General features: G+C 45.8%; 2 protein-coding genes across 2 annotated transcripts in view; one reads left to right on the top strand and one right to left on the bottom strand.

Moving 5' to 3' along the window:
- LOC127485527 (anoctamin-5) overlaps nucleotides 1–21,227 on the bottom strand; it is a 235,505-nt gene that overhangs the window by 81,582 nt on the left and 132,696 nt on the right. The gene's annotated exons all lie outside the window — the stretch shown is intronic.
- LOC127482619 (centromere protein U) overlaps nucleotides 1–21,227 on the top strand; it is a 57,650-nt gene that overhangs the window by 31,513 nt on the left and 4,910 nt on the right. The window contains exons 3-7 of the mRNA XM_070067786.1: nucleotides 422–527; nucleotides 2,615–2,675; nucleotides 3,080–3,331; nucleotides 8,245–8,314; nucleotides 13,765–13,873. Of these exons, the coding sequence (XP_069923887.1) occupies nucleotides 422–527; nucleotides 2,615–2,675; nucleotides 3,080–3,331; nucleotides 8,245–8,314; nucleotides 13,765–13,873 (598 nt within the window). The remainder of the gene's footprint in view (nucleotides 1–421; nucleotides 528–2,614; nucleotides 2,676–3,079; nucleotides 3,332–8,244; nucleotides 8,315–13,764; nucleotides 13,874–21,227) is intronic.

Raw genomic sequence — 21,227 nt, 5'->3', positions numbered from 1 at the left:
CTAAAATTTGAGCCTGAAGAAATAGTAGCTTGAGTCTTACCAGGACCCCCTCCCCCTGCAGCACTTCTGGCCACCTCACTGCCCTGCCAAGTTCATTACCACCATAAGCCCAGCCTAGAGCACCGAGGTCTCCTGTACTCCCCTTTCCTGGGCAGCCAGAGCATCCTCCCTCCTCCAAGCATCTCCTTTCTATGCCTTTCTACCAGGACCAGTTCTTTGGTCATCTTCTTCATTCGAGGTGACTTTTTATGCCATTCAAAGGCTCTAGCAGCCCAGAGTGAAAGAGAGGAAGGGGAGTGGCCTGTAGGACTGATTTTGGTTTTGTTAACCATTTAAACACAGACGGTGTAGTACTCCAGTATCAGGGAATGGACACTGCCCACATAGACCACTGAAGTTGTACATTTTTGGTCTTATATAGATCCTCCCCTACACAGCACTGCTATATATGCTGATGAAGAAGAACTCTCCCAACACTGTGGGTCATCTGTCCCTTCAACTCCTCCAGGAAAAGCAACGAAAGAAAGGTAGGGTTACGTCAAGCCATTGTTGGTTCACGCTCTGAGATTTCTGGGAAGTTCTTCAAGTTAGAAGCTAATAAAACCCAAGTTTTGACATTTATTTTGAGAGTGTGAACATTAAAAACTAATTTCTCTATAATTGGCCTTACCTATAATAATTTTTGTAATTAACATAATTGACACTTGAATGACCCAGAATACCTGCCTGTAGTGGTCTCGTTTGTTTCCTTCTGCTGTAGTAATAGGAATACTTCTCCCCCTTCTAGTAATAGAATGGTTTTAGCTGGACACATGGCTCTCAGAATTCTAAACATACTCTCTCCGTGCTGTTGCAGCTGAGATGTGTGTGTGTGATTAGATTCTAGCTAAAATGGAGTCTAACTTCTGAAAGTCTCTTTGTGGGGAGGATTGTGCTCTTCTGTTTTCCATCCTTCTTCCTCCTAGTTAGAATGGGATGTGGTGGTGAAGACCGAGCAACCATGTTGGGCCGTGAGGCAGTGTACTGAGAGAGCAATGGATAGAAGCACCTGGGTCTCCTGATAACGGGACTACTACACCAGCCCTAAATTATTCTGGAGTTTGGCCAAGAAGGAAAGACAAGTGTCTTTTCTGAGCCATTTTGGGAATATATTTTTTACAATGTGCAGCCATCCTAATTCTCTCTCGTAAACTTGGTAAAGAGAGTTTTATCCTTATCCTAAGAGCAGTTGGAGGGTTTTAAGTAGGGGATGACATGGTAGGATCTACATTTAAAAATTACCAGCCTCGCTGCTGTCTGGCAAGTGGATTTGAGAGAGACAAGAATGGCATAGGGAGCCCAGTTTGGATGCTGTAGACTCAGGTCATCACGGCAGAGGTGGAGAGAAGTGGATGCACTTGAGAAGTAGGAGGCAAATGAGCAAGACTTAGTGATGCGCTGACTTTGCAGCACGGGACGAGTTGCTACCGGAGGTAACTCCTGAATTCCTTGCCTGCTTGAATGGATTGATGATGGTGCCATTGACTAAGATACGGGCTGCTGGGACATGGAGTTGTGTGGGCAGATCATCAGTTTGACATGGAGATGTCAGAGACCCTGTGTATTTGAGTCTGGAACTCAGAGCACAGGGCTGAGCTTAAGTTAGACGTTCTTTGCACGCGGATGGTATGAAGCTAACCTGAGAGGAGGCAAGGGCCTGGGACTAACCCATAAGAGGCCATGGCATCTACTGCCTGAGTAGAGAAGGAAGTTGTAGAGGAGAGAGGGGGAAAGTGGCTGGAAAAGAGAGAGGAGAACCAGGGCAGTGTTTATTCACAGAATTGTGTGTGTGTGAGTGAGGTGGGGGGAGGGAAATGGGAGAGAGGAGGGAGGGAGAGAAATTAAGTAAGGAGGGTCAAATGCAGCTGAGAAGCACGTGAGGCGAGGCCTGAGCGTTCTTTGCATTTAACCAGAGACTGTTCTCGGTAACCTTGGTTTTGGTGTCATGTCAAGTCCCAACAAGAGACATCATTTGGGTAAGTAATGCAGGTAAACAGAAAAGGAAGTTGGGGCAGCAGGGACGCACCCACTACAGAGAGACCAACAGCATTTCTCAGAAACCAGGTATGAAACCCAGGTCCTCAGGTGTGGAATTTGGGCATAGTCATCACTAGCCTAAACGCCCACCTGAGGCCTCAGTTTTAAAGTGAGTGCATTTGTGGTTGATGTTACGTGTTTGATGGATTGTATTGAATGAAAAGATGAAAATTCTCACCTTCCATCAGAAGTCAGGGTTACTTTTAGGGCGAAAGAGGAGATTCCCTGTTGGATCACCAGAGTTGAGTCTAGTGGATTAGCTTTTGGTACAGAGGACGGCCCTGGTAATCTGGAGGGAGGCGCAGTTCTCGGACATGACCAAACTGCAGCAGCCCTGGAGCGCTGCCGTCTGCCCGCCTGGGACAAACCAATGTGGCTGGGTCTGGGAGGCGGCCAATGAATCTAGGAAGGCGACCGGCCTGCCCGTGACAAACTGGCTAGCCCCAGAGTAAACTGAGCGGTGCTCGTGTCGGGGGAGCAGCTCGTAGAACCGTGTGCGAATGTGTGCAAGATACTGATGGCTTGTTCTTTCCTACAGCTTGAGCACTTCTGCAAGTGAAGCAAGTGAAAGCGCGTCTGTAAAACTGAGAGCCACAAAGGTACGTGCGCCTGTTCTTCAGACTCCGACAGGCATTTCACACTCCAGTTGACTGTGGAGAGTGTTCTGTGGCGGCAGTTTTCATAAAGCGCTATGTTCCAGAGGACGTTTTTGGGCTAAAAGTGAGTTTTTAAAACCTGAAGTGCTTTTCGTTAAGGCACGGTGCAGACGCCTCTGCCAGTTTTCAGAGCGGTGGCGCGCCGTGTTGGGGCTGGGGCCTCAGCGGCAGAGGGGATGGTGGGGAGTGTTGACGTGGAGCTCTGGCTTGTAGATTTCCTGTTCTGCCCACTGCTCAGCTGCCATCTCCCTGGGCTATAGAAGCTCGCGCCGCAGCGTGGCGCCATTGCCGCCAGGAGGGTGAGCGGTCGTGTTTTCCAGACCCGTGACGCTGTTTGCTTCTCGCAGCCAGGAAGAAGATGTAAGCCCCTTAGCGATGGCTCTGACAGCTCGGGAGAAAGTGAGATACGAAGAAAAGTTCAGTCACCAGAGAGAATCGGTGCGGGACGGTGTGACGCTGTTCCGGCCGGGGCGCCGTCGGGGCTTCCCGAGAGACGGCCGCGGTCAGAGAGGCCCGAGGCGGGAGGCGGCCGTGGCAGCGGTGCACCTGCGGACGGAGGGACCCCGGCCATGGTGAGGTCGCCCCGCGGGAAAGAAAAGGTTTACTGGAAAATGGTGTATTTTCTTTACTTCCTTCTGTTCTTTCAAACGATGAATGTTACATTCTTCTGTTGATAAACATGTTTTAGGAAATCTAGAAGAGAACATCAAACTCCCCTCCGCTTCTGCAGCCCCAAACTAGCCTCGGGGATCCTCAGCCCTACGGCTGGGCATTTCTCACCCTCGGTGGGCTCCGCACTGGTCATGAAGTACCCCACAGTGCCTTTCTAACAGACACAAACAGGGGCCGCCAATGTGGCACAGCAGGTCAAAGCCCCAGTCTGCAGCCCGGGCATCCCATATGGACGCCAGCTCAGGTCCCGGCTGCACCACTTCCGAGCCAGCTCCCTGCTGTTGTGCCTGGGAAAGCAGCAGCAGAAGATGGCCCAGCTGTTGGCCCCTGCACTCACATGGGAGGAAGCTCCTGGCTCAGATCTGGCCCTTGCAGCCAACTGGGGAGTGAACTGGTGGGTGGAAGACATCTCCGCCTCCCTACCTCTGTCTATAACTCTTTCAAATAAAGAAATATTTTTTAAAACATGCGAAACATTCTGTCCACGGATATGCCACAGTTTAATTACTTGTATTAATGAATAACTGTACTTAGACAGTTTTTAAGTGCCTTCATGAAGTCCTTTGTAGCTAAATCTTGGTGTGCACCCCTGATCCTTTCCTTAGAAAAAATTCTGATAAAATTTCTCAGAATTTGTTCTAAGATTCTTGACATATTTTGGTCAAGTTGTTAATATGTCACTGTACTCACTTGGTTTAATATTTTGAATAAATAATTCACGTCATGTTTGAAAAAATGTTACAGAATAATAAAATGTTCCTGCTACCCCATTTTCCAGTTTCCACCTTCCCACTCACTAAATGTACACATAGGTAATTAGTTTCTTACATATTCTTCCAGAATTTCCTTCTGCATGTACGAGGAAATATCAATATATTTTCTTATTTCTTTTTCATTTATTTCAAAGAGTTACAGAGAGACAAGCAGAATGGGGGCGGGGTGATCTTCCATCCACTGGATCACTCCCCAGAAAGAGAGAGAGAGAGAGGTCTTCCATCCTTCCATCCACTGGTTCACTCCCCAGATTGGCTGCAACTGCCATGGCTAGGCCAGGCTGAAACTGGGGTTAGCAGTTTCATCCAGGTCTCCCATGTGGGTGGCAGGGGCCCAAGAACTTGGGCCATCTTCCACTGCTTTTCCCAGGCCATCAACAGGCAGTTGGATCGGAAGTAGAACAGCTGGGACACGAACTGGCACCCATGTGGGATGGCAGCATTGTAGGTGGCAGCTTTGCCTGCTGTGTCACGACATAGGCCCCTGCGCTATGCATGTTCTGCCTCTTACTTACTAGGTCTGTCTCGGTGAACATCCCTGTGACTTGAATTTGCAGTTGTCAGGCATGGTGTTCTGAAAGTCAGCTGACGTCGAGTTGGCTGATGGTGAAGTTAAGATGCTGTGGGTCCTTCCTGCTTTGGTTGTTTGGAGGGTTTTTTCATTTTGTTTTTTTGATGAGGGGCGTCATAGTGTACTTGATCTGTCAGATACATAGATTTTTTTTTTTAACATCATAACATGATGAATTTTCTCTAGTTCTTTGAAGTTTTGTGTCATGAACTTGAAGCTTTGTTTTCCCCTAAAGCTTTTTATCATTATATATTATTTTAAATTAATAAATCATTTATGGGATACATGTGATGTTTTGATATATATATATTGTGAATGATTAGCTCAGGGTAATATATCCATCCACCTGTACACTTACCCTTTCTTGTACTGAAACATTTGAAATTTCTCATAGCTATTTTTGAGATATACATTGTTATTTGCTGTAGTCATTAGGCTGTGTGATAGATCTCAAAAACTTATTTCTCTTGTCTCTCTGAAGTTTTGTACCTTTTTTTAAAAAATATTTATTTATTTATTTGAAAGGCAGAGTTAGAGAAAGGGAGAAATAGGGAGACAGGGGGATCTTCCATCTACTGATTCACTCCTCAAATGGCCACAACAGCTAGGGTTGGATCAGGCCAAAGCCTGGAGCCAGGAGCTTCATCCAGGTCACCCACATGGGTGCAGGGGTCCAAGTAGTAAGGATATCTTCAGCTGCTTTCCCAGGCACATCAGCAGGGAGCTGGATCAGAAGTGGAGCAGCCAGGGCTCGAACTGGTGCCCTTGTGAGATGCATTATACTGGCCCTGCTTTGTACCCTTTAATGAGTACTTCCCTACTCCCGCCACTCTCCAGCCTCTGGAAACCACCATTCCACTCCATATAAAGCTGTTTCAAATTGTGTGTTTGTTTAAGTATGTGTCTTTCTGATGAATGGCTTCTAGTATTATTATGAAATCTTGAAAATCTCTGTTGTGAGATCTTAATATAGCTACAAGAGCCTTCTTAAGCTTACTTTGCATGGTAAACTTTTTTTTAAATTCATTAATTTTCAATTTGTCTTTGTCTTTAAATTTAAAAAGGACTTCAGGCAGCAAGTCCTTATCCTGGTTTGATGTTCTCTGTCTTTGGATTGGATTGTTTGTTCATTTGCTTGTAATGTAATTATTGAAATGGTTTGGTTTAAGTCAACTATTTTGCTGTTTATTTTCCATCTGTACATCCTGTCCCTCCAATTCTCTAAAAATCCATTTTTATATAATTTTAAATATTATATTCAACTCAATCTTAGTATTTTCCATTTCTTGTTTTTCTGTCCTTCTATTGCTAATTTTTGATTAATTGAATATTCTTCAATATTCTGCTTTATTTTCTCTATTAGCTTATGAGCCATGCTTTTTTTTTGTTTGTTTGTTTGTTTTTTTGTTAGCAGTCACTTCTAGATTAAAAATGTGCATCCTCAGGACCGGCGCTGTGGTGTAGCAGGTAAAGCTGCCACCTGCATGCCAGCATCCCATATAGCTGCCAGTTTGAATCTGGGCTGCTCCACTTCCCATCTGGCTCTCTGCTATGGCCTGGAAAAGCAGTAGAAGGTGGCTTAAGTCCTTGGGCCCCTGCATCCACATGGGAGATCTGGAAGAAGCTCCTGGCTCCAGATCGGTGCAGTTCTGTTCATTGCGGCCATCTAAGAAATGAACCAGCAGATGGAAGACTCTCTCTCTTTCTCTCTCTCTCTCCCTCCCTCTCCCCTATTCCTTCCTTCCCTCCCTCCCTCCCTCTGCCTTCTGTAACTCTGCCTTTCAAATAAATAAATAAATCTTTTTTAAAAAATTATTTATTTGACAGAGTTAGAAAGAGAGAGAAAGGTCTTCCTTCCGTTGGTTCACTCCCCAAATGGCCCCTACGGCCGGAGCTACGCCGATCCAAAGCCAGGAGCCAGGTGCTTCCTCCTGGTCTCCCATGCAGGTACAGGGACCCAAGCACCTGGGCCATCCTCCACTGCCTTCCCGGGCCACAACAGAGAGCCGGACTGGAAGAGGAGTAACTGGGACTAGAACCTGGAGCCCATATGGGATGCTGGTGCTGCAGGCGGAGGATTAACCAAGTGAGCCACGGTGCCAGCCCCAATAAGTAAATCTTAAAAAAATAAAAAAATGCATCCTCGGAAGTAGGCACTTGGGTTAGCAGTTATGATGCCCATGTGCCACCTGGGAGTACCTGGGCTTGATTGCCATCTCCTGATTCCAGCTTACTGCCAGTGCAGTACCTGGAAGGCAGCAGGTGATGGCTCCAGTGATCCGTCCTTTCCAAAGGCCCCAGCTGTTGCAGGCCTTTGGAAAGCGAACCAGCAGATGGGGGTTCTCTTGCAGGTTCTTAAAAAAATATTACGTGTGTGTGTGTGTGTGTGTGTACCCATATACACACATCCTTAAATTAGCAATCTATTTGGAATCAGTGTGTTACTTTGTCATCCTTGTATATCCTACTTCATAGCTGACAATTTCTTCCCACTATATAATGTAATTATATAACAGTATAATTTCATTTATTCATCCCCCATCCTCTGTACTATTTTTGTCATATTTTACTTGTAGATGGTAAATCTGACCTCACAATATTCATTTTTTTTTAAAAGATTTATTTATTTGAGTGAGAGGCAGAGTTTCAGATTTACAGAGACAGAAAAATCTTCCATCTACTCGTTCACTCTCCAAATAGCCACAACAGGCAGAGTTGAGCTGATGAGGAGCCAGGAGCTTCTTCTGGGTCTCCCATGTGGGTGTAGGCGCCCAAGCACTTGGGCCATCTTCCACGGCTTTCCCAGGCAATAGCAGAGAGCTGGATCAGAAGAGGAGCAGCCGGGACTAGAACTAGCGCCCATATGGGATGCTGGCACTGCAGGCGCCGGCCCCACCTGAGGGGTTTTCATCTACAGGACTGACCATACAGTTCCTCCCCTCCCCTTACCACAACTTACGTGGCGACCACCCACAGAGGCCCCTACCCCCTTCTGCGCTCAGGACGCTGCACCAGCTTCAGTTAGCTGGCCCTTCGTTTCTTGTGGGAATCCTGTGTGGGAATGCCCACTGTGTTATGGCAACAGTTCAGTGAGGCTTCTCTCTTGTTCTTCTGTCTTACATGTCAACTTAATTTGTAGTTCAACCAAAGAACCTAGAGGGGTGGAAGGGAGGCTTTTCCCCTATAAGAGCTTTAAGAACTGTTACTTCCTTGTAGCTGGAAACAGAAATGTGACCTGATTTTGCACGTTGTAATCTTACACAGTGGAAGTTCCACTTTCTCCCTTGCAATGATTGTTAAAAGTCCACTCAAAGTCTTGTGAAAATTCAATTTTTTGGTAATGTTTTCTTAAACTAATTTAGATAATTAATATAAGTAATTTAGAACTAAGGAATTATAGTTAAAATACTGATTGTGTTTGCTAAGTCATCTTAAGGCTTATGTTTTAAGAATGAATACTTCTTCAATAAAAACATGTGCTTTATAATTTTTATAGGAAACTCAGAAAAAGGAGACTATGTCTCGTGGCAAAAGGAAAAAAACAAGCAATGAAGCTGGAGATTCAGGTACAGGATGGTGTTTTATTTCTTTGTAGTTTATTTACTTATGCAGAGCCACCTCCCTTCTGCTGATTCCCTTGCCCCAAATGCTTACAACAGCTAGGGCTGGGCAAGACTGAAGTCAGGAACTCGTTCCAGGTCTCCCACGTGTGTGCCAGGGACCCAGCTAGCGGAGCCATGACCTGCTGCCTCCCAGGGTGCACGTCAGTGGGAAGGCGGAACTGCGACTTGGGACTGGAACGCAGGCCCTTGAGTATGGGGTGTGGGTCTCTCAGCAAATAAACCAACTGCCAAATGTCTGCCCCAGAATATGCATGATACTTTGTCACTTAGTCAAAGATGTAATGGAAAAAAGTGCTGATTGGTTAAAACAGTAAATTGTTACTGCTACTTTGAAAAATGAGGCATGTGTGACTTTGAGGTAAGTATTTTTAATGTTTTGTCGTGAAAATTTTCAACATACAACAAACTGAATTTTACAGTGTATATTCACCTACTATCTGGATCTCACAATTAACACTTGAGTTGTTAATTTGTCCATTAATGCATTTCAAAATAAATTTGACATTAGTACATTTCTTTTGAATTATTTCAACGTATACATCATTAACCAGAGTTCTATGCTTGTTTACCATTTTTTTTCTTTTTTTAAAGATTTATTTGGGGCTAGCACTTTTTAGTAAGTTAAGCCTCCACCTATGGCACCGGCATCCCATATGGGCACTGCTTCGTGTCCTGGCTGCTGCTCTTCTAGTCCAGCTCTCTGCTATGGCCTGGGAAAGCAGTAGAAGATGGTCTAAGCGCTTGGGCCCCTGCCACCCATGTAGACACCAGGATGAATCTCCTGGCTTTGGATCAGCCAAGCTTCAGCCATTGCAGCCATTCAGGGAGTGAACCAGCTGATAAAAGATTCTCTCTCTCTGTATCTCTCTGTTTCTCCCTCTCTGTAACTCTGCCTCTGAAATAAATAACTAAATCTTAAAAGACTTTGAGAGGCAGAGTTACAGATTGAGAGAGAAAAAGACATCCTCTATCTGTTAGTTCAGTGTCCAAATGGCTACAATGGGCAGTGCTGGGACAGGCTGAAGCCAGGAGCTACGAGATTCATCCTGGTGTCCCACATGGGTGGCAGGGACCCAAGCACTTGGCCACCCTCCATGGCTTTCCCAGGCACATTAGCAGGGAGCTGGGTAGGAAGTTGGAACATCAGGGACTCTAACTGGTGCTTATATGCAGCAGACTTAACCTGCTGTACCACAACACTGCCCCCCTAGTTCTTTTCTGTTAATGTAAAATGTGCATACAGTGAAATGCCTAGATCTTGGGTATATAATAGCTGAATTTTGGGAAATGCAAACACTTGTGTAACTCAAACCACTATTAACATAAAGATGCTTCCCATTCCTCCCGAAATTTCCCTATTCCCTTTGATGCCTGTCCCCTCTTCACATTCCCAGAGACAGGGACTTTGGTGCTCTTGTTTTCTACCATAGATTAGCTTTGCCTGGTGTGGGATTTCGCATGGATGGACTCCCACAGCATGTGCTCTGCTGTGGGTCCGCCTTGGTGTTGTGTGTGATGTCTGTCGTGTGTGGCATTGCGCTGCACCGCTGCACCACAGCCCCGCCGGCACTCCCTGATGGATGCTGACTGGATTCCAGGTTTTGGCCCTCATGAATAAAGCTGCCGTGAACCTTCTCTCACACATTTCCTTGTTAACACGTGTTTTGGTTTCTCTTGGGAAAATATAAAGAGTAGAGCTGCTGAGTCCTAGGGTGACCAAATTTTAAAAACCGTATGCCCAAAGTGATTGTATGATTTTACACACCCACTAGAAGCTAAGGTGTAGATTTTTTTTTTTTTTTTTTTGGACAGGCAGAGTTAGAGAAAGGTCTTCCTTCCATTGGTTCACCCCCAAATGGCCCCTATGACCGGCGCACTGTGCCAATCTGAAGCCAGGAGCCAGGTGCTTCCTCCTGGTCTCCCATGCGGGTGCAGGGCCCAAGGATCTGGGCCATCCTCCTCTGCCCTCCCAGGCCACAGCAGAGAGCTGGACTGGAAGAGGGGCAACCGGGACAGAATCTGGTGCCCTGACTGGAACTAGAACCCAGAGTACCGGTGCCGCAGGTGGAGGATTAGCCTAGTGAACTGAGGCGCCAGCCTGCAGTGTAGAATTTACTAAGAATAGAATGAGCAACTTCACGGGAAATAAATTTAAAATAGATGCAAAGGAGACACATCTCCACTCTATCCATGACTGTGGCATATAAACCTGTAGAAAAGAAGGCTGATAAAACTAGCTCTTCAAGATCACAACCAGGATAATCCTACAACCACCAGGGAAATACAGTCACTAGAGAAAAACATTCCTGTGGAGACAAAGCAAGAAGCAGTTAAGGCCTAGTTCCAGGCGATTTTCCGGGTGAGCCTAACAGCCACTTAAGGAACCCTCCACTCTAAGCCTGCGACAGTGACGTGGAAGGAGAGAAGGGAAGGTGCCCTGTGCGTCTCTGCAAACCTGCTGAATGCAGGACGAGATGGGGAAGGGCTGTGGCCATGTCCCGGTGCGGGAAGACCAGCTGATGCCCTCTGTCTCCCATCCACACGACAGTCGTTTCAAGTGGAGAGAAGACTTCATTTGTGGGAGGTATGATCTGACAACTTTTAGAGAAAGTACAGGAGTGTATGACTCTGAATTCTTACAGAAGACACAAAAAGGTTAGCTGTGAAGGAAATGAGTAAGTTTAGCTGATAAAATCAAGGACTTGTGCTCATCCAGAGACCATGAAGAGAAAGGCACAGGGTGAGACTCAAACAGCAGTAGCACATGGGGGTGATACACACTCTGCCAGCCCGGTAGAAGGAATGGGCAGGTGGCATTACGGATTTTTACTGGAGAAGAAACAGTGAAAGAAAGGTTTAAAGACAGTCCATTATGAGTGACAGAAATGTCAGCTTCAGTTATGATGAGACCCTTCTGCACCTACAGTAGCAGGATTCATGCACAGAGACAAGACACCAAGGCCTTTAGTAGAAAGTAGTCTTTTTATTATTTATGCCAGCATAAGGCCCAGGTGGGATTTCTTATCTAAAAGCCTAAGCCCAGAACAAAGAGGGCTGTTTCCTTAGATATGGCTTTAGCCTCTTTGTCTCCCTTACTTGGTTCCATGCCTACATTGGATTGGATATTGTGATGTTACATGGCAGCCACAGGAATTGATGCAGTACTGGGCATGTATACATTTTTCCTCCCACGCACATACTGAGCTGTAGCTGTCTGCAAGGGTTAACAGCATTGCTGTGTACTAGCAAGCAGGACCTGAAGTGGTCCATAGAAGCAGGTCGGGACTGCAGCGGAAGCATTCACAGGCAGGCAGGTAGCAGCCACACTTCATTCCCAGGACAGATGCCTCCCTTTTCCTTTTTCTGACCTTGGGAAGGCTCTGCCACAACTTTAATCCTTTTAGCAACAAGTTTAATTAAAAGACAAAGTCCTCTGCCACACGGCTGCATTGGCAGATAGTTAATTCTTCAGGGAATGAGGTTATGGGCAGTGGGAATCCTTACCCACTGCAGGTAGAAAGCTATGGTAACAATTTTGAAAACCATTTTGGCAACTTCGGTAATGTTGAAAATACACAAAGTCAGAGACCTGGCTGGTGCCTGTGATACATTTCCTAAAGAAATTCCTTGTGAAACGTATTTATGAGTGTTCGTAGCATTATTTTTTTGTGCTATTAAAATCCTGATAGCAGTGCTGGCGCCACGGCTCAGTAGGCTAATCCTCCACCTAGCGGCGCTGGCACACCGGATTCTGTCCCGATTGCCCCTCTTCCAGGCCAGCTATCTGCTGTTGCCCGGGAAGGCAGTGGAGGATGGCCCAAGTCCTTGGGCCCTGCACCCCATGGGAGACCAGGAGAGGCACCTGGCTCCTGCCTTCAGATAGGCACGGTTTCCGGCTGCAGCGCAAACCAACGGCAAAGGAAGAGCTTTCTCTCTGTCTCTCTTTCTCACTGTCCACTCTGCCTGTTTAAAAAAAAAAAAATCCTGAAAGCAGTCAGTCATGGTAGAATTGATAGGTAAATTGTGATATAATTTTGCAATGAAATAGAAAATTAAAACTTTTGCTGGCATAAATATAAAAAAGTCAAAAATGTAAACTGAACTCTTGTTTAGGAATATGTATGTGCCTGTAGCATAAAATCATGAGGACTAATACAGTGATAAACAGACTTCTGAATGGTGGTAACCTGCAGGTTGGCAGGGAGATGCGTGCAGCTGGGGGCCCACTGGCTGCTTCCCATGTTAATGTTCTCTTTCTCTAGCTGCTCAGTGATCTCAAGGTTGTGCACCTCCATATTTCACAGGCAAGTGTTCTTGTGTGTAGAATATAATTCATAATTCTGGTGCCAAGATAAAAATGTTAAGTAAAGACAGATTGGATATAATGGTTCTTCATAATTTTTGTTAATCTGTTCCTTAGAGCTTAAGGAAGATTTTATTTGGACTAATAAGATCTTGAGATACTGTGTTTTGTTTAAAAAAAAATATAGTACCTTTTGGAGGTTTCAAGATGGCAGAATTGGGAGGGAGCTTCCTGGTCTAGTCTAGGGAAAGATAGTTTAAAATAAAAAAAGGTGAGAGACTACAATCTCAGGGAAGAGTTAGGGAGAAAACAGCAGAGGAAACTCCATGCAAATTAGAGGGACACAGTTGTCCTACATGGAGGTGTGGAGGTGACAACTCAGGGCCCCAGTACTCAAACAGTATTTTTCACTTTGTGTTTCTATGTGGGTGCAAACTGTCGAAATCTTTACTTAATATATGCTAAACTGATACTCTGTATATAAAGAGAATTGAAAATTAATCTTGATGTAAATGGAAGGGGAGATGGAGCGGGAAAGGGGAGGGTTGCAGGTGGGAGGGAAGTTATGGGGGGGAGCCATTGTAATCCATAAACTGTACTTTGGAAATTTATATTCATTAAATAAAAGTAAAATAAATAAAAGCTCAAAGTAGAACTGTAGGTCTTCAGAATCCTACTACAGAATATTACAGTAACATTTTAAAACAATGCACCGAGTAATCATGTATTCTGCAAGTGGCCAGTTAACGGAGGGATTAAAGTTCACAAAATACTGTCCTTGCCGACAAGGACTTTATCGGGAGTGGTGTTGGACAGCTACACACAAGATAAAGGGCAGCAAAGCTTTTGGTTGCTTCAGCAGAAATGGGAGAACCAAAGAGACGGCAGGAAGAGAGTGAGCATACAGACGGGGTTTGTGAGGGAAGCAGTGGGCAGGAAGCAGTGAGGATGGCGCCTCCCATAGGATTCTTCAGCCGGAGCTGCCTTTACCCAATGGGAGGCACTGTTTTTGTTTCAAGCTTTCAGAACTGTCTCTAGAGCCAAATACGAACAATCAGCATGTTCAAGTTGACTTGTCTTGATATTCTAGGTATTTCTGACAGCGTGCATATTTGGTGTCTAGAAGGAAAAAAGAAGAGTGACCTCATGGAGTTGGATATTGTTTTGTCTGCATGTGAGAAAGCAATCCAGGAGCATAAGTAAGTCTTGATGTTCTAGTGCATACACAACTGATTCCCCTTCAGGTACGACTGTTGCTTAGTGGGTTTTTGTATGTCTTCTCATTATTCTTACATCTTAGATATTTTTGTTATGATTTTCCTTAATCCTGTGAGTCACTAGCAGTATGTTTTTATATGTCCAAATATGTGGCTTTTTAATTTGTATTTTTGTATGAACTCTACCTTAACTGTCGTCGTCAAAGATCCTGATGGTCTGGTGATACTGACTTGAAATGTTGAGGCTTTCTTTATGGCCTAGCACGTAATCCGTGTGGAATCTCTGAATACTAGATCTGGGGAGTTTAATTATTGCATCTGGATGGAACCAGTAATTACTCAGTTTTTCCTGGTATTTGTGCTGTATATATTTAGAGACCATTTTATTAGGAACATCATGCTTTAAATTGCTCTGTCTTATAAATGAGACATTTATCATCAAGTAATGGTGACCTCCATTGCTAGAAATGCTTTTTTGTCTTAATATCTATTTTAGCTGATACTGATATGCATCACTAGCTTTCTTTTGCTAGCATTTGCCAGACGTGACATGCGTATCACAGGCGTACCTAAGACAGATCGCAGGTTTGCTTCCAGACCACTGCAGTAAAGCAAATGCCACAATAGAGTCACGAATTTTTGGTTTCCCAGCACATTTGGAAGTTACATTTATACTATACTGTAGGCTTTTAGGCATATAATAGCTTTGTGTCTAAAATATATATATATATATAACTTAATTAAAAATATTGTATTGCTGAAAACTGGTAATGATCTCTCTCAGTGAGTCATGCTGTTTTTGCTGGTGGAGGGATCTGGCCCCGAGGTTGACAGCTGCTGACTGATCAGGGTGGTAGATGCTGAGTGGCTTTGACAATTTCTTCAAATAAGGCAAAAACGGAGTTTGCTGCACTGGTCGACTCTTCTTTCCCTGAAAGCGCTCTCTGGGGCATGAGATGCTGGTGGGCAGCACTTTGATCGGTCCTGACATTCTCTCTGCTTTCCCAGCGATGTCCATGCACGGTCTCAGTCTCCTGTTGTCACGTCAGCCGCGTCACAGCCTCTTGAGCAGGTGCGGGGGCCATCGGGAGAAGCCCCTTTCTCTGTTCAGCCCGAGCGGCAGCTCCTGTCTGCCAGGTTTGGCCATGAGAGCGCAGCCGTTGGGTCGCGTCTTCAGGCTCCGCTTGCAAGTCTCTGCTCTTGCTGCTTCCCTCACATCCGCGGTTACTTTCTCTACCAGTCCTGACCCCCGTCACTCGTCCGGAAGTCCGGAAGGAGGGAAGCCACGTCTTTCAGGTCCTGTTGTTGTTGATAGTTCTGACCTCCTTGCAGGGATCGCGAAAGTTCTTGGTGGCATCTAGAACTGTGAATCCTTCCCAGGCCGGAGGGTGGGGGCCTGAAGCCAGGCTTCATCGTTTGGGCAACAGGCAGTCCCTTTCCAAGTGGCTTGTTGGAGAGGTGCAGGCACCACACGGACCCTGGTAGGGTGCCTGGGGGGCGTGCAGAAAGGCACGTGGCTCAGCATATTGTCTCAGCAGGTGCGGGGGCTTTCCCCGCAGCAAGCAGCCCACGAGGCTCCAGGTGAACGCTCTGTGCCATTTCATCGGGGGGGCCTCGGTGGCCTGACAGCTTCTGACTATCCTTTGTTTTTCCTGACTTAGAAGTGGGAAGGTCTGCTAATGTATTTCTTAGATGCATGCATGCATGCAGCCATTTATCCCATTTGTTGTTTGTTGCACTGTTTTGGTTTTTATATCTACTATTTCTGCTTGGTTCTTTTTTGTGCCTTCAGTTCGCGTCGTTCCTGGTTAGCATCCTGGGAATACTGTCTAAAATCCATTTGATGGAATCAGCTCTCCTAGGGGTTTTCCTCTGGGAGCAGTTGTGCTGCTCTGGCGTTGCTTCTCTGGCCTGGGAGCTTGTCAGGAGACAGGAGTGCCCGGGATGGAGGCGGCAGGGCCGGGGAGCGAGAAGCCCAGTCGCTTGGCCGTCACCCCAGGCCCCGCAGAGAGCAGTGCCAGGAGGGTAGGTCACTCCCTGGGAAAGGTGAGGAAACAGCTGCCCAAGGTCAGTCTCCCCACTGTTCCCCAGGCCTCACAGGCCCGGGGCTGCCTTTAGTCCTGAGGACCAGGAGACAGGGTCGAATCCCTGCCAGTGACAGGTGTCTGGGAGGCCGTGTGTGCGGGGACGGTGGGGAAGACACAGGAGCCGGCCCTCAACAGCCAGCCACAGCCTCGGCTCTCACCTTTCCCCTTTCAGAATCCCTCCCCTTGGGGTTCACAGCCTTGTCTGGTTCTGTGGCGGTTCCCCTCTGGGGTTCACCCGCATTGATGTGGCGTGGGGCGGGTCTGTCACACTAGAACTCAGCAGTGTCACTGTGAGGAGAGCCTGGTTTTTTCTTCTCTGCTCTATAATCCAGAGCCAGTTTGCTGTTAAAACTGGTTCTCTTAACGCACCAACACTGGCTTTTGTTATCCTTTTCTCATTCATAAATCGCCTAAAGACTTACTGTAGACTTGGGATATTTTAGGGAAACTGGCCTTGTTAATTTACCTTTTGGTATATTTTAAATTTTTATTTATTTGTTTGAGGGATAGAGGGAGCATCTATCTGCTGGTTCACTCCGCAAATGCCTACAATGGCTGGGGCTGGGGCTGGGCCTGGGCCGGGCCGAAGCCAGGAGGAAGGAACTCAATCCAGGTCTCCCACCTGATGGCAGGAGCCAAGTTACCTGAGCCACCAGCACTGCTTCCCAGGGTCTGAATTAGCAGGAAGCTGGAATCGGGAATGAGGGCCAGTTATCCAACCTAGGAGCTCTGATATGGGATGTGGGTGTCTCAATCATTGGGCTAAAGAAATGCCTACCCTTGGGGCCGGCGCCATGGCACAGTAGGTTAATTTTCCGCCTGTGGCACCGGCATCCCATTTGGGCACTGGTTCGAGTCCTGGTTGCCCCTCTTCCAGTCCAGCTCTCTGCTGTGGCCTGGGAAAGCAGTGGAGGATGGCCCAAGTCCTTGGGTCCTTGCACCCACATGGGAGACCCAGAAGAAGCTCCTGGTTCCTGGCTTCAGATCAGTGCAGTTCCAGCCATTGCGGCCATTGGGGAGTGAACCAACGGGAAGGAAGACCTGTTTCTTTCTCCTTCTCACTGCCTGTAACTCTACCTCTCAAATAAATAAAAACAGTCTTGAAAATAATAAATAAATGCCTACCCTTAGCATATTAAGTTCTTGGGAAGTGACTTAGGAAAGGGACAGATTGGAAAATCCAGGACCTAAAATGCTTGAAAATCTGAAACTGAGCACCAACATGAAGCCACAGTGGAACATTCCACACCTGACCTCATGTGACAGACTGCAGTCAGAACACATACTTAAAATGTCGCATAAAATTATCTTTAAGCCATGTGTTTCAGGTGTATATGAAATATAAATGAATTTTCATGTTTAGACTTGAGTCCCAGCCCCAAGAAGTCTCATTATGTATATGCACATACTCCAAAATCCAAAACAATTGGAATACAAAATGCTTCTGGTCCCCGGCAGTTTGGATAAAGAATACTTCACTTGCATTTTTCACAGACTTTTAAAATTACAAAACAACGTTGTTTTTTGTTGCATCAAACAATTCCTGTGAAATCACTGATCTTGTGTTTTTGCAACCTCTAGGTTCTCAGCCACGTGGAATACTTCCCACTTTCCAAATAAACACCTGTTTGGGGGTCTGCTATTTGTAATACACGTGACAAGCCTGAACAATTTTTTTTTGCTTGTCAACAGACTCGCTCGTTGTAAGCGGTATGTCAGTGTGTATAAGCAAGGAAGTATGTCATGAAATGCAGACATCACACATTCTTAGGATACTCCATAACTAGGTCTGGATGAAGTGGCCAGGTTTTTTAAGCACTAAACTTGAAAGAGCTGTGTCTGAGCATCCTGTGTAGACTGTCACCTTGTGGCTGATAGAATCCATCAGTTTATCATCATTAGAATGAACCGCAGCAGAGAGGCCTGGCCCGTTTTTCTTATTAAAAAAAAATTTTTTTTTTTGACAGGCAGAGTGGACAGTGAGAGAGAGAGAGAGAGAGAGAAAGGTCTTCCTTTTCTGTTGGTTCATCCCCCAATGGCTGCTGCGGCCGGCACACTGCGCTGATCCGATGGTAGTAGCCAGGTGCTTCTCCTGGTCTCCCATGGGGTGCAGGGCCCAAGGACTTGGGCCATCCTCCACTGCACTCCCTGGCCACAGCAGAGAGCTGGCCTGGAAGAGGGGTAACCGGGACGGAATCCAGTGCCCCGACTGGGACTAGAACCCAGTGTGCCAGCGCCACAGGTGGAGGATTAGCCTATTGAGTCATAGTGCTGGCCAAAAAAATTTTTTTCACATCTGAAAATTTGGTATCTATATTAAATTAGAAATTCTTCTTCACAAGATAGGACGTATAATTTGTACCTGTGATAACAGGACATCATAAAACTTGCCATCTTAAGCATTTGTAAGTGCACAGGTCGGCAGTGTGAAGTAGATTCTCACTGTTGTGGTCCCCGCTCTAGACACTGTTCATCTGGTCAAGCCCAAACCTGTGTCCATTAAACTATCCCCTTCTCACCAGCCCCTAGCAAGCACTCTTCTATTTTGTTCTGCAGACTTGACTACTCTGTGTAACTCATAAGTGGGATCATACATTTGAGGGTACTTAAAAACAAAATGGAATTAAAAGATAGTTATTTTGGTGCACAAAATTTTGAAACCCATGCATAGTTTTGCCCTAAAATCCATTTTCCACAAACCTTCTGAAGACCCTTCATATGCGTCCCTTTGTAATTAGCTTATTTCACGCGTCTGTCCTCAGGGTTAATCCACGTGGTGGCCATGTTGTCAGAATTTCCTTTTTAAGGCAAATAGAAGCTTTAAACGGATGCAGCTCCATTTGTCTGTTCTTGCTTTTGTTATCTGTGTGTTGATGTGACATGCAATCCCTATTTTTTCCACTTGGGATGTTACTGTTTTAGTCTTTAATGCATTCTGAGTGCATTTTGAAGTATGCATAGTGTAAGGTAAGGGCCAGCTTCACTTATTTTACAGGTGGACCTGCAGATTTTCTAACACCCCTTGCTGAAGAGCCTGCCTTCCCCATTATGTAGTGCTGGCACCACACTGATGATCAGAAGCCCCCAGTGTACGTGAAAGTTTGTTTCTGGATTTGCTATGCAGTCTTATTGGTCTGTGTTTCTGTCTGTATTCCAGTGCCATCCTGTTTTGACTACTGTAGCTTTGTAATATGTTTCTAAATCAGAAAGTATGAGGCCTGCAGCTTTCTTAAGATTGTTTTGGCTTTCTGGAGTCTTTTGATAGTCACATGAATTTTAGGATTTTTTCTAGTGCTGCAAAAAATGTCACTGGACTTTTGATAGGAGGTGCAGCGAATCTGTGTATTAAGTTTTCTAGTCAATAAGCATGGAATGTCCTTCCAGTTATTTGTGTCTCTTTCTCCGCATTCCTGCCAACACCCGTGTTCTGGTGGTGTTTACAGTAGTCATCCCAGTGAGTAGAGTGCCATGTAGACCTGTCTGCATTCCCCTCGTGTTAGTGTCGCGTGTCTTTTCAGGTGCTTCATGACCATTTGTATCTTTGGAGAAAATGAGTGATACAGCAGAGAGATACAAATTATTGTTTAATTTTTTTTTTCATTTTATTTGAAAGGGAGAGGGAAGGGGTGGAAGAGAGATACTGATTTCTTCCATCTACTGTGGTTCACTCCCCAAATGCCTACAATAGCCGAGGCTGGGCCAGGCCAAATCCAGGAGCCAGGAAGTCAGTCCGGGTCCCCCACATGGCTGGCAGGGACCCAACACTGAGCCACCACCTGCCGCCTCCAGGGGTGCAAGTCAGCAGGGAGCTAGAATCGAAGCAGAGCTGGAACTCAAACCAGGCACGCTGATGTGGGCTATGGGCCGCCCAAGCAATAGCTTCACCACTGCATCAAACCCCTGCTCCCAAGAGTTCTAAATTCAAACAGTGAGTGTCCTTTATCTGAAGTGTTTGGGACTGAAAATGTTTGATTTCTGAGCTTTTCAGATTTTGGAATACCTGCACACTTAATTGGTTGAGTGTCTTTAATCCAAGAATCCAAAACTGAGTGTAATGTTGGCACTCAGCATTTTGGATTTCAGAGCGTTTTGGATGCTGGGTTTTTAGATGAGGGGTGTTCAACCTATTATGGATAGCTATAGACTGCAGGCTACTTCAGCAACACAGAATACACATTCTTCTCAAGATCACAAGGAATATTTGTCAAGACAGATCACAATCTAGGCCATAAAAAACACAACGCTAAGAAATGTAAAATAATAGAAATCTTACAGTGTCTGGTTGCAGACAGATAGCTGGAAAAAAATTTTTTAAATACTTGGCAATTAAACAACATACCTTTTTTTTTTTTTTTTTTTTGACAGAGTAGACAGAAAGGTCTTCCTTTGCCGTTGGTTCACCCTCCAATGGCCACTGTGGCCGGCGTAGCGTGCTGATCCGAAGGCAGGAGCCAGGTGCTTCCTCCTGGTCTCCCATGGGGTGCAGGGCCCAAGCACTTGGGCCATCCTCCACTGCACTCCCGGGCCACAGCAAAGAGCTGGACTGGAAGAGGGGCAACTGAGACAGAATCCGCCGCCCTGACCGGGACTAGAACCCGGTGTGCCGGCGCCACAGGCTGAGGATTAGCCTAGTGAGCCGCGGCGCCGGCCACAACATACTTATAAAGAACATGTATGTCAAAGAAGAAATCTTAACAGAAAACTAAATGTGTTTGAACTAAAGTGAAAAATACGGGATGCCAGGAAAGCAGTGCATCAGTCATCTAACTCATCTTAGCAATCCAGGTACAGAAGCAAAGGAAACCCAAAGTAAGCAGGAGACTAATAGTAAAAATTGGAGAAGAAATTAAATAAATTGAATATAGGAGCTCACGTGTTCTGGTTTGAGTATGATTTGCCTCTAAACTCATGCAGCATGTTAAACCCCAAAGTCGTTAAGTTAATGGTTCTAAGAGGAAGGAGGTAGTCCAGCTAAGGTGATTTGAAGAGGGTCCCTGGGTCACTGGGGTGAGCCGTCAGATGTGGTTCTAACCGCAGGGTTGCTTAACAGTGTGAGCGTGGGCACAACCACTCTCTGGCTTGCCCATCCGTTGGTGAAGGGCACTTCTGGTCATTTTCTTTGCTGAGACATGTTTCCTAGATTGTCTGAGAAAGTACCACAGGCTGAATATTACATCTTAAATTTTTTTAAATGGTACATGCCAAGTTGTGCATGTATATTACATATGCTAAGCCGGAGAAACACATTT

Source organism: Oryctolagus cuniculus, unplaced genomic scaffold, assembly GCF_964237555.1.
Source record: "Oryctolagus cuniculus unplaced genomic scaffold, mOryCun1.1 SCAFFOLD_109, whole genome shotgun sequence".
NCBI lineage: Eukaryota > Metazoa > Chordata > Mammalia > Lagomorpha > Leporidae > Oryctolagus > Oryctolagus cuniculus.
The sequence above is the reverse complement of the archived record's forward strand: the minus strand, read 5'-3'. Positions and strand labels throughout refer to the sequence as shown.